The following is a 13,336-nucleotide window of genomic DNA, read 5'->3' as shown; positions in this document are numbered from 1 at the left end:
GAAAATTTTCCTCCAAGTCATTTCTAGAAAATAGCCTAACGCAAAGTTTGCTTTCATAAACTCCTAAATGGAGATTTTAATTTAGATCTAGTCACAGCTGATGCTTTTCCACCTGATGCTGAATCTGTAAAACGAGCACAAAATAATACAAACTGGCTACCAGAAGCCTTAACATTTTAAGGCACAGAAACAAAGCTTATGATGCAACCAGGTGATTGATAAGCAGATTATGCAAATGGACAAAAAAGTCTAAATTTGTTGTGATAAATATTTTGTAAATGTTCAACAAATATGGGCAAAATTAAACAGCATGATGTCAATTACAATATGGATAGACTTAGATGACAGTCAATTCAACGTAGAAAAACCAAAGGGGAAACCACCAGGAAGGGTTGACAAGACATTCATCATCACTGGACCCAAAAAGTTCAAAGATTTTGTCATTATAGACATAAAACCTAATTATCAAGTATTTTAAATTACCAATCTTCCATATATTCCTGGAATTTTGCCAGATTTTTTCTGCTGAATCAATGCATTAAGAACTTTTCCTCGACTGTGATTTGTTGCAAGAGAACTTTTTGCTTCTTCAACTTTTTGAAGAAGATCCCGAACTGAATTTTCAATATCTGCTGCTTCTTTTGTAAGTTTCTGAAGTTCATTTTCTTTCTAAAAAACAAAACACAAAAACCCCCTAACAAAACAAAATGTCTGAACAAATGGAATGAACAATTGAAAATTGAAAATAATGCCAGAATTACATCCTAAAAAGAGGTACAATTGTCATTAAGAAGGATGATGGAATATTAATCTAATTTCTAAATATACTACTGCATTAATGTAAGGAAAGAATGAAATAAATAATATAAACTAACAAAGGAAAAAAGAGCCTTTGTATAAGATACAATAATAATGTAGAAGTAGTAGTAGTCTGAATCCTCCTATTTAAAGAACCCGAATAAGGGAGTAGCTAATTTCACAATCAACAAATGAAGCTGAAACCAAAGATTAAGCCTTTAAAATTTATATCAACTTTTCAGAAAAACCGGGAAAGACTTACATGAATTGATGCAAAATGAAGTGAATGTAACCAGGAGAATGTTACACATAGGTAAATGCAATACTGTTCGATGAAGATCTGTGAATGACTTAGCTATTCTCAGCAATACAACAACTCAAGAAAATCCCGAAGGACTAATGATCAGGCCTCCAGGGAGAGAGGAACTGATACTATATGAATACAGACTGAAGCATGCTATTTTCCTTTCTTTCATGAGAAAAATTCTTTTTGTATAAAATGACTAATATGGAAATATTTTACATGATGGCACATGTATAACCTCTTATCTAATTGCTTACCATCTCAGGGAGGGGGTAGAGGAGGGATGAATAGAATTTGGAACTCAAAACTTAAAAAAGTTTTAACATGTAATTGGAGGACAAATAAAATACATTAAAAAAAAGAGCGCCAAAAATTACATCATAAAAAATTTTTTTATCAATGCTCTTTGAAATTGTGATCGACAGACCTGACAACCATATATTTAGCTACAAACAAAAAGCTTCTCATTTTGGTAGCAAAAATACATTTGGAGAGAAGAAAAATTATGAAAATAAATAAAAGAACAGTATTTAAAAGAGCCAAAGTCACTTATAAGTGAGTTATGAAAAACAAAACTTACCTCCCTTAGGTCTTGTTCAGTAGGAGGCAATTTAATTTCAAGATTTCTAATGGCAGCCTTCCTTTCTTTCAAAGTCTCGGAAGCTGTAGTTAAGGCCTTTTTGGCCTCACTTAATTGAGATACTGCAGTATTGTGGTGACTGAGGTAGATATCAAGCTCAGATTGGGCGACATCCATCTTAGACCGAGCTTCATTTACTGTTTTACTAAATTCCATGAGTTCTTTTTCTCGGCTCTGTTAAGATTTCAAAGAATCCATTAAAACTGAAATAGTTTTAAGCCTATGGTTGAAAAAGCCTATACATTTTTACATAAGGTCCGACAGTAATAGATCCACCCTCCAGATCATGTTTTAATACATGAACCGTGTATGGTAGTAATATCTGTGTAACTAGACATATTCCCCCTGGAGAGTGATGATTATTTAATCAGACACATTTTTGTGAATATAAATGCAGTACAGCTAAGTATAGAGTTTTAAGAGTTTACTTGGGGCTATGATTTGACATCAAATATTTCATATTTCCACATTACCTTCAAATATCTAAACATTTTAGGTTTCACCCAAAAGTTGTAAAATTGCAAATATAAACACCTAAGGAATATTATAGGAATCATTTGCAGCACTGGTTTTCAGACAGATGGAATGGCTAGCACCCAAAGCATTGTTCTCAGTTCCAGAGCTGAAGCCATCACAGAAATGTTCATTGATGGCCTTTCTTTGTATTCAATTCCAATGAACGCACATCAAAGGAGAATCTATTTTATGCCTGGCACTATTCTAAGTGAAGGGATTAAAAAGTTCATGTAACAATTTTTAGGGGCAGCTAGGTGGCAGAGTGGATTGAGCACTAGCCCTGGAGTCTGGAGGACCTGAGTTCAAGTCTGAACCCAGAACAGACATTTGACACTTACTAGCTGTGTAACCCTGGGCAAGTCACATAACCCCAACTGTAGTAAGCCCATGGAAACTTTCTGATTTGGGATCGATTCTTATCATATTAATAAGGTCCCAGACAGATGCTTGCTTGGGTTTTTCTTAGCAGAAATCAGGGTTACTGTTTACTTCTACACCTATGGATAGAAGCAAATCTTTCAGAATTTTTAAAAAAGGTAAATGTTACTGTTTTTCTAATACTGAACAAGCTCCCACTTCCCTGGTATAAATCCAACTTGACCACAGTGAACAGCTGTTCGGATATATTTTTTGTTTTGCCAGAATTTTTAAAAAATTTATATATTTATAACATCCAACAATGATATTGGCCTATGGTTCTCTCTTTGTCCTTCCCTGGTTTAGATTATTAAGACTATCTGTGGAGTGAAGATGGTGGAATACTAGGCACAAGTACAGCTCTGCTCTTCCACCACAACTCATCCATAAAGATGTGGAACATGCAAAAGACTGAATCCTGACTGGGAAATCCAAGCTAAAAAATCACAGTGAATCATTTTTGCAGTCCAGGCTGGCAAAGGAAAATAGGGTTGTGTGGATACTGAAGACTGGATCTAGTCGGGGCGTCTGGTCTGGGGTGTGCGACGCTGCTCCAGTAAGAGCGAGCTGAAAGAGGACTAAGCTTGTTCACCAGAGCAATAAGAGGCCCCAGCACATCCATTCTACCAGGGCAGAATGAAGAGGGGATCTGTGCACTGAGTGAGGAGTGGTCATGGGCTCTGGCCTGCGAACGGTGAAGGGAACAAGTTTAGAAGCAAATAGTGGCAGCTGTGTGTTCTGACCTCAGGAGGAGAGCAAGAACTTAGGTCTAGTCTCTACAGCTTTCCAGCTGGCTGAAAGAGGCTGAGACAGCCACAATCTACTGAAACTTGTACAATCAGGGACAAGCCCTCAAGTGTAGAGCTCAGATTATGAAGGTAGGATAAAGACTTAACACTGGATCATACCTCCTTTTCAAGCACCAAAAGCCTGCAGGTCCTCAGTCTGAGCTCTCCCTAAGATCCTGGAACATAAGTCAATACCCCAAGATAAGCAGGACAAAAGCTCAGCTTGGATATTCCTCCTAGAGGTGTACAGAGCCCAGTCCCAACATCCTGTGTGAAGTCAAGGAAAAGGCCAGAAGAATGAGAAAACAAAAGGGTTTCACAATAGAGCTGTTATGGTAACAGGAACACTTAAAGACACAAACCCAGAAGAAGTGATTGATGCCAAAACACCTATAAGCATAGCTTCAAAACCAACAAAAACCAAAACACAGGTTGGGCACAAATCCAGTCAGAGTTCCTACAAGATGTGAAACAAGAATTTTTAAGAATAGGGCTGAAAATAATTTTAAAAAACTCAACGAGAGTGCTTGAGGTAAAACATAGGAAACAAAACGAGCACTATGGAGGAAAGGACTGGAAAGTAAATTAACAGCTTGGCACAAGAGGTACAAAACCTTATCCAAGTAATAAACTTCTTGAAAGTTAGAATGTACCAGAAATAAGCCAACTCCACAAGAAAAAATGACAAAAACCAAGATAAAGAAAAAATAAAAATAGAAGATAAAGAATCTCCTAGTAAAAACAACTGTCCTAGAAAACAGAAGGTGGAGGAAAAAAAAAATTAAGAATCACTACCTGAATATCATGATTAAAAAAAGAGCCTAGACACTGCATGTCAAGAAATCTCAAAAGACAACTGCCCACATTGCTTTGAACCAGAGAGCAAGGTAGAAATAGGAAGATTCCACTTGCTTACCTCCTGAAAGAAACCCTAAAATGAAAACTCTCAGGAACATAATAACCAAAATTCAGATCCTTCAAATCACAGAGAGAATAGAGCAAGTATCCAGAAAGAAATAATTAAACTACTAAGAAGCCAAAGCCAGGATCACACAATATCTAACAGTCACCATTGCAAAGGGATAAGAGAATGCAGAAAACATTCCAGAAGGCTGAGTTAGGTTTGCAGCCAAGAAACATTTACCTGCAAAACCAAGTATAATTATATTGGGGGGGGGGGAGAGGGGAAGAAATGAACTTTTTAGTGAAATAAGATGACTTATAGGTAATTCCTGATGAAAAGAGAGTGGAGTAAGAGCAAAAAGAGAGAAACATGAATGAAGAATCTTAAAAGACTAAACAAAGAGAAGTGATTTACATTTAAATAAATATAGAGGCGATGCATGTATCCCTTCAGAACTCTGTCATTAGACGGTCATGAAAAGAGTCCAATTAATTAGATAGAGGAATTGTATGTTATGTTCTGATGACCTTACAAGAATGGAAAGGGAAGGGAGAAGGAATATACTGCGGGAAAGAGGGAGAAAGGAAGACGGAGAAAATTATCTCACTTAATTGGGACGTACAAGTTTAAGATGTTATGCAAACAGAAGGGTAGGGAAGGAAGATACAGTAAAGGAGAAATTAAGTTCCGAGACCATACTTGTCTCACAAACTGAGTTTGGTAGTATCTTCTCATTTTGACAATAATTTCATGTTCTTTAAGTCTGACAAAATTCTTGAAATTTGCCCAGTCCAGTTATTTTATTCTATAATGATTTCTTTATATCTAGTTCAATTTCCCTTAGTGAAATCCTCGTTGAGGTCTCTATTGGGTCTTCCATTAATTTGGGTATCTTAAATTTATGTAAAGGATAGTTTTCCACTTCTTTTAAATTATTTTACTGGCAAATAATTCTGCATATTAGGTCCTAATAATTCTTCTTATTCCCTCTCTATTGTAACCTCTTCTTGTTCATTCTTTGCTATTTTGATTTTGTTCTATTTTCTTTTTAGGTTAGCTCAAAATTTTATCTGTTTTGTTTCAAAGAGCCAGCTTTTATAGTTTTTGTCAGTTCTATAGTCTTTGTTTTTCAGTATATTTGTTTCTCCTGTAAGTTTCAAGACATCCTCTTTTATACTTGTTTCCTTATTTTAAAAACTGCCAATACATGTCATGAATTTTTTCTATTATGTGTATCCTAGAAATTCTGTTTTCTCATTGTCATTCTCTTTGTCAGTTTTTTGACATTTTTGGATTTCATTATATTAAATCCTAATTCAAGTCTTTATCTTTTGCGTATTTCCCCTATCTTTGCTGCATTGTACTCTAGAAAAAATATGTTTAACACTTCAGATTTCATTTAGCTCAGCAGTGTCTGCTTTTGTGAAAGTATCAACCATAGGGTTCTAGGAAATATTTATATTCTTTGATGTTCTCATTCAGAAGATACTATAAATCTTTCAGTTCTAGATAGTTTTCCCCCATAGAAGTGGCCATGGAGCTCACTGGCAGCTCCCACTACCGTCTCTGTGAAGGAGGCCGTGACTAGGTATCACAAGGTAAGGACCTGCAGAAACCACTGAGCTCATGGAGGGTCACTGCTACTCCTGCCTGGTCTCAATCCCTGTAACTAACAAACTCATGCCGTATTTCTCTCCCAACCTCTAAACAACAAGCTGCCTGTCACATCCCTCCTTTAACAGCCACTGTCACTCTCTCATGACTCTTCTGCTCAACCCTACTTTAAGTCCTTTCCACTGCACCCTCTGGAGCTTCTGTTACAGTGACATTCAGTTTCCCTTTGTTTTGTATTTCTTCCTCTCCAGCTCTTTCCAACTACTCACTCAGACACCTGACTATGTTCCCAGCCACTCTTTTTCTCCACCAGCTGAATTTTCTTTCATCCCTCTAAAATATCTCCAGAGAAGGGAAGCTGGAGCTCTCTTTGCTATCTTATGTCACTTCTATACTTTGCCACTGCGACTCAACAACTTCATCTTCTCTGGTGTTGCCCTATCCAGATCCTAAGAGCAGTCATTTCCTGGCCCCAAGATATTTCCCTCTCCTTTCTCAAAAAGTTCAGTAGCAGAAACACACCTAAAATAGTATCCTCCACACTGGACTTGACACCTAGACTTCAACACACCTGGCTAGGCTTTAAAAAAAATCTAGGCCTCAGTCTGTGAGAAAATTTCTATTATAACATTTGGTATTCCTGCCCTAGGGGCCCAAACCAGCAACCTCTAAATCCCAGACCAGGACTAATTTCCATATTCCAATGAACAATTTACTCAAATCACCTCACCCTCCGCCTGCTACTGCCAGTGTACCCTCAACTCATCTCCAGCTTTCTACCTCTCCAGAACCAAACACCGCCCCCTCCCTTGTCACTGGCGTTGATTTTACATGTTGTCTTTTCTTATTAGGACATAAGCTCCTTGGTCACAGTACCTGATAAATAGTAAGCACTTAAATTCCCCTTTGCTCATTTGCCCCAAATCAAGGATGTTGGTTTCCCATTGAACACGCTAACTTTCCAATTGCTCAGCTCTAATGACCTATGTCTTCTACTCTGCCTTGTCTCTCTACAGGGTAGTCAAACACTCGAGCTTGTCATCAGCCACCAGCATTCTACTTCAATGGTCAAAGGAAAAGACATGGAGAGTGGGCTTTGGTTTCCTTATTGGGAAAAAAAAAAAGCTGGGACTAGATCACTTATATGGGGCATTTCAGTTTGAACTGATGAATTGTTTGATTCACCATAATACCGATTCAGCAGTTATTATATGCAAGGTATTACATCTCAATTTTCAGCAGGCAAAACCAAATTGGCCAGATCTAAAGCTCTATAGAACCAAAGACTGCTATCACTAATACCCCCTACTCATTCTGTACTATCATTCAATTCAGCGGATTCTACTACCTACCCCCATGGGAAAGCATTCAAGTAAGTAAGTAAGAAAATGGAAAGCACTTTAAAAACAACTATCAAAAAATTCCGACTTCTTAACATGAGTTTTAAGTGCAGAATGCTTATAAAGCTATAGCAAATTAAAGAAGCCAAATGGCATTGTAACACAAACCCACAGCCTAATAAGATTAACAGAACATTTTACACAACACCCTTTGGCAATCATTTCAATGTAATTTGACAGATACAATATAAATGTCTAAATCCAAGAGATACTTTAAAACACCACTTTTGGTGAAACAGTACTAAGGAAGGCTGTCAGTTCAGCTCTAACATTAGAGAATAGAAGATTTCCCAGAGTATGGGGACTGAGTTAGATGGTTGTTGGGGCCCTTTTTGACTCTCAAATTTGGTGATTCTTCAATTCCAAACCTCAACAATTCAGAGAATAAAGGTTAAAATCTGTCTTTACCAAGATCTGAGATAATAACAGGGTTGAGATTGCAGCTAAAACATTACCACCTATAGCCCAACTCAGAACTATCATGGAGAATAGCTAGTGTTAAGTATTACACATAGCATTTGGTAAATGTCAAATGGGAAAAGTATTGAACTTTTGGTTAGAAGAGACCCAGGATCAAATCTTGCTTTTATTTACTAATGTGACTAAAGGCAAGCCATAACCTCTTGGAACCTAAATGTCTTCATGTGTAAAACAGGGACAGTCGTGGTAAGGCCCAACAAGATAAAATATAAGTAAACAACTTTGAAAACCCAGTTGTACCACATGTGGTAGCAACTACTATAATATATAGATAAATTTGCAAAGTATTTCTAAAACAAAATAAAACCAAAGGATAACAAAATAAACTGTTCACAGGGCTACTGTAAAATATTGAACCCTAGTATAGTGTTGGAGACAAAAAACAGGATAAAGCAATTATGGCTGTCCAAAGAGACTGGCCCAAAAGATTCAAAACGAGAAAACAAAACCAAAACAACAAACTCATTCAGATTTTCTGCTTTTGTCTTGAGTTTCAGAAACGAAGACAGCCAACTCTGTGTGTGTGTGTGTGAGTGAAGAGAGCTATAAGGATTGGCTTTTTAAAGTGAACGGTTTGTGTAAAGTGTCTAAACTCTTTCTAAGATATTTAACAATGTAAGTGAAAACCAAAATAAAATGATCACTAGGTCTGAGCTGGTCAAGGGGACAGTCTAGACAAAGTTAAGGACACTTAGAGATGAAGCTTAGTTATAATGTGTTCAATTGAACCAACATTTACCAACAACTTTACCATGAAATTATTAGTGGCCAGAGTACCTTCACCTGAGGGCATGACTGTACCTCTTTTCAGACAAATTTATTTCTTCTTTCCAACAGTTTAGCGTCTTCTACATCATTTGCACGACTTCTTCCATCTAGTCTTTACAAAAATGTTCCACAGGGCAGTAAAACTAAATACTATCAAGTCATATGTACCTCTTTCTCCTCCTGAAGTCCCTTTGTTTCCTGTTTAAGGCTGTCCATAACTTGCTTTAATTTTTCCTCCTCTTTCTCCTTTTCCTTTTCCAGAGTACTCTTTCTAGCTGTTGTTTCAGTGATTAACTTCTCACTGCTGGCAGGTATACCTTTAAATTCTTCAACCTGGAAGAGATATCAGAGCTATGATGATAAATATCTTAGGAGGCACATACAATCCCATCTTTCACTCTCAACAGAGAGATGTATGATTTATCATGTCTAGTCATTTACCAGAATAAATTCTCACCAATGAGAAACAATTCAGGCTGATTCAGTACCTTTATTTTTCAAGTGAGCTTTCTTGAGAAGAACATACCTTAGCTAGTTGAGCACATAAAAAGTGAGAACGAATCATAATAAGTTTTTATGTAACAAGAAAATGGGTGCATCTTATCCAACTATTTATTTCTCTAGACTTAAAATTAGGACCTGTACAGCACCCTCACCACTTCTTTTTAAAGTCTGGCTCCAGGATTTAATCGGTGTGGAAATTCCCTCCAGAATGAAGATGGGCAACTCATTTGTAGTTTAGCTTAGAAAACTACCTGAGCCTGAGGTTAAATGACATTCACAGCCAAGCAGCCACTAAGTCAAAGCAAAGTCTCTGAAGTCAGTGTAGATTGGTCATTGCGAAATCCACCTCCAACATGGTATTTGCAGAGTTTTATGCCACATGAAGGAAATCTAGGCTAATAGGTTTTCTTGCCTAGACTTTAGGATGAAGCTTGATTATAATGTATTCAATTCAACCAACATTTATCAACAACTTTATCATAAAATAACTGTTGGCTGAAGAAATTCATGTGGGAGCATGACTTTTGTTTTCCAAACAAATTTATTTCTTCTAGGTACTTTGTAACCACGCTATTAACTGTTTATGTGAAATATCAGCAGTTTCAATTATATGTCCTCAGTGATTGAAATTGTGGAGGGCAGTTACTTTCATGATAGTTTCACTTTCTCTTAACGTTTTATCGCCTAGTTAAACTCATTATTTGCATTCCAGCTTTTGAAAGTAATTGAAAGCAACGTGGAGAAAAATTAAGACAGACACAAACACACACACACGTCCTAACAAAATTAAATTATATACTTATGTGTTTTATAACTGAACTATCTCACGTAGTACTTACCTTTTCTTTATCTTTTTGGAGCTGCTTCTCAAGTTTCTTAGCCTTATTTTTAGCATGTTTCATTTTTTCCCTAACTTGAACATCCTCCAAATCCAGCTGTGTAAATTTCTCTTTGTTTTCCTCAATAAATTTTGTAACTTTATTGAGTTTCCTAGCAAGACCAAAAAAACCCAAGCATTTGTAAAAACAAAAAGTATCTCAAGCATAATACTACACTGCTATCTTCCAATATAAAGCTTAACTCAACTCACACAACAAATATTCTTATTTCTTTGCTCTTAGTCCTTCAAGTAAGTTTTCCCCAGAAGGAGAAAATTCTTGGAAATCACTGTTTGGCTTGATTTACACAGAGATCTCCTTTATAGGGTCATTTCCCCAGTAGGACTCCAGGGCTAATTTCTGGTTTGTGTTTTTACTTTTTACTCAATAGAAAAACTTTTCTCTCTCTTCCACCAGGAAATTTAGAACACTTTCATGACATGAAGTGACTCGTGAGAATGCTTTCTTTTGGTTTACTAATCTAGATGGGCTATATGGAGCTCATTTTATCTTGTGAATGAGCCATTTAGCCATAGCTTTAACATGAATTTAAAGCTAAGCCAAACACTTCTTAGAAAGAAAGAAAATTACTTTTCAATGTCTTTTAAAGCTTTAGTCTTGGCTTTCATTTCATCTGCTAGTTCACTGCTCTTCTTGTTAATATCTTTTGTATCTTCATGAATTTTTTCCTTCTGAGTTTCCATTTCAGCCATTCGTTTCTGCAAATCATAACTAAAAAACAAACAAAAAAAAAACCAGAAATATTTGGGATCACAAGATATCTCATCTAAATTTAACACAAATTTATGTACCTTAAAATGGTAGAATGAAAGGGCATCTCTCCCAAACCTTTAATATTCAGTCGACTCTTACTCACTTCTACTCCTTTCTTCATAAAGTGTATGTATACAATACATATAATTTGACATTTATTAAGCGCCTACTATGTGCTAGGCATTGTGCTCACAATTTGCTATCTTAGATAAATCCTGATGAGGAAATTCTTTTAGCCCCTGCAATTTAAAATGCTCTCCAGCCCCTACTTTTACATGTATAGAAACAAGAGCGCTTATTTTTGATATTGCCTTTGATCCCTAATGACTGGCTTTAGACACTGCTTTAAGTCTTAAGGTATTCCAGTACATTGTCACACATTCGATCTCATAATTTGATTCGCATTAAGTTCCACTTACAGGAGGCACAGAAGGGTTCACTGATCTGCTCGCAGCCACATGACCACTATGGGTCAGTGGGGAGATTTAGCCCTTGGTCTCCTGTGACCCTGTTATCACCCCAAGGGGGCGCCCTTGTCACCACCCAGCCATGGCTGTAACAGACACTAACACTGAAAGTCCACACCCAGCTTTCTTACATATAAAATTGACAGACGTGATTCTTCTTCTTGAAGACTTCATTTTCTAGGGTGAGGAATTCGATGGCTGTATTTTTCTCTCCTTCTAAGGCATCTTTTTCTTTCTCTACCAATTTAACTCTGTTTAACTACAAGGAGTAAAGTTTGAACTATGTGAGTCACAAACCAAATGCTCCCAACTCTTAAAAAATTAGATGAAAATGCAGTACAACATAAAAGCTATAATTAATCAAGGACTTAAATGAAATTACAGAAGTTTTAAAAAAATGATACTGTACCCATATTTGAAATGTCTAAGCTAGATGCTGTTCTTACTTTTAAGATAAAAATAAGATTGCAAAACATTTACCTTCTCTCCTCTTTGCTCATTTAATATTTCAACTCTTCGACATAAGACTTGAATAGGCTCTTTTAGCCGTCCACATCCTATTATATCTTCTAAATATTCAAGCATACCCTCATCATGTTCAGTCTGGCCTTTTGGTTTCATCATAGCAATCTGTTCAACTTCGCCCTTTAAAAAAAAATTCAAATTTCAGTAAGATTTAACACGTGAAAAGTCAGAAATGGGAGTTCAAGAAACCAAAGAATATAAACAAATAAGCACACATACTGCTGAAGTCGGCTTAAATAGCTGATTAAAATGAGGAACAAAAAAGGTTTCTAGCTACTGTGTTTGACAGCAACAGTATTCACTGACAGAAAGGGGCAAAACAAGCCAAAGAAAAGCCCGGTTTTCTTAATTTTTGAAAACACAATTTTCTAACTTCCCTTTTGAACAGTCTTCTCCAATTTGCTTTCTGGCATAAACCAAGGTTCTGCTGTTGTGTCGTCATTATTTAACGTCACCCACACACAAAAGTTGAACCATCATGGCATTGCTATTTTAATAATCATGCCATGTTTGGTGAAGAGGTCCCCATTGCCATGTTTTAAAAATAAGCTCAGTCTAAAGCAGTTTTAAAAAGTCAACGTACTCATTTGAAAAGTGTTTATGTGTCATATTTGTAAAAGTAAAATTCCACAAACACCTGATTCGAAGCACTTTCATGTTTAATGTACTTCAGCTTCTGTAGTATACTCTAATTATGTTGAAAATTATTCATCTTATCACCATAAAACACTAGCTGCAAATGGCTTTACCTACAATTCAGATGGAGTAAAAAAAAAAAAAATTTAAACCCAGGACTTAAATTCATTTTTAGTTCAAATGTAGCCTTTATTTCATTAAAATGCTAGTTATGAGAAAAAAAAATTTAACTGATTTAGCTTAACAGAAAATACCATCTGCCAATCATCTTACACATTCTATGAGAAATGCTAAATTCTTTATTAATTCTGGTTTTAACTTTAAAAAAATAGTACTTATGTTTTTCTTCTAAACAGCCAACTAACAAAAAAAGGAAGCTTTCATTTACACAATTGTAAGCCACCTCAATGCCCCTTCATGGCAGTTTTGCTAGGCAGCCATTTAGTCTGTTTGGGAAGAAAGATTATAGTTGAACATGTGCAGGCCTATTTCTCCTGCAGGGCAAAAGGCCTGCTGCAGAACAGGAGAGTGCCAAATATAGAGCAAGTTCCTCATCTTCAGACAGCACCCACTAGGTATGAGAACACTGAACCTTTAACAGTCATTTGATAATATATAGGTCTTCATACGTGTAACGTGCAATTGTCTCCCATCCCAGGAAGTACAAGAACCTCATACTGAGCACATCTAGTGAAAACGAAGACGGATTTGAAAATAGAGATTAACTATTAAAAGCCTCTCAAGGTAGTCTTAGAAGACAGGCCTTCCTTGAAGCAACAATAAATATATTCCTCATTTTCTTACATAAAGTCAGAATTTTATTCTTATTCTTTTTTCTTCTTCTATGTGCTTTAAGTAATAGCTTTAAAAATAGGTAAATAGTAGTGTATTGTGAATTGCTTGTTTTCCTGTCTCTTTAGAGT

At 36.3% G+C, this 13,336-nt stretch overlaps 1 protein-coding gene across 1 annotated transcript in view; it reads right to left on the bottom strand.

The window, feature by feature from the left end:
- Positions 1-13,336, bottom strand: part of SMC4 (structural maintenance of chromosomes 4) — a 37,072-nt gene that overhangs the window by 11,919 nt on the left and 11,817 nt on the right. Inside the window, exons 5-11 of the mRNA XM_036757359.1 lie at positions 11,733-11,897; positions 11,384-11,511; positions 10,603-10,743; positions 9,973-10,123; positions 8,798-8,962; positions 1,683-1,916; positions 484-669 (exon numbers count right to left, since the gene is read on the bottom strand). Of these exons, the coding sequence (XP_036613254.1) occupies positions 484-669; positions 1,683-1,916; positions 8,798-8,962; positions 9,973-10,123; positions 10,603-10,743; positions 11,384-11,511; positions 11,733-11,897 (1,170 nt within the window). The remainder of the gene's footprint in view (positions 1-483; positions 670-1,682; positions 1,917-8,797; positions 8,963-9,972; positions 10,124-10,602; positions 10,744-11,383; positions 11,512-11,732; positions 11,898-13,336) is intronic.

Source organism: Trichosurus vulpecula, chromosome 4 (genome assembly GCF_011100635.1).
Source record: "Trichosurus vulpecula isolate mTriVul1 chromosome 4, mTriVul1.pri, whole genome shotgun sequence".
NCBI lineage: Eukaryota > Metazoa > Chordata > Mammalia > Diprotodontia > Phalangeridae > Trichosurus > Trichosurus vulpecula.
This window is presented reverse-complemented; position numbering and strand designations above follow the sequence as displayed.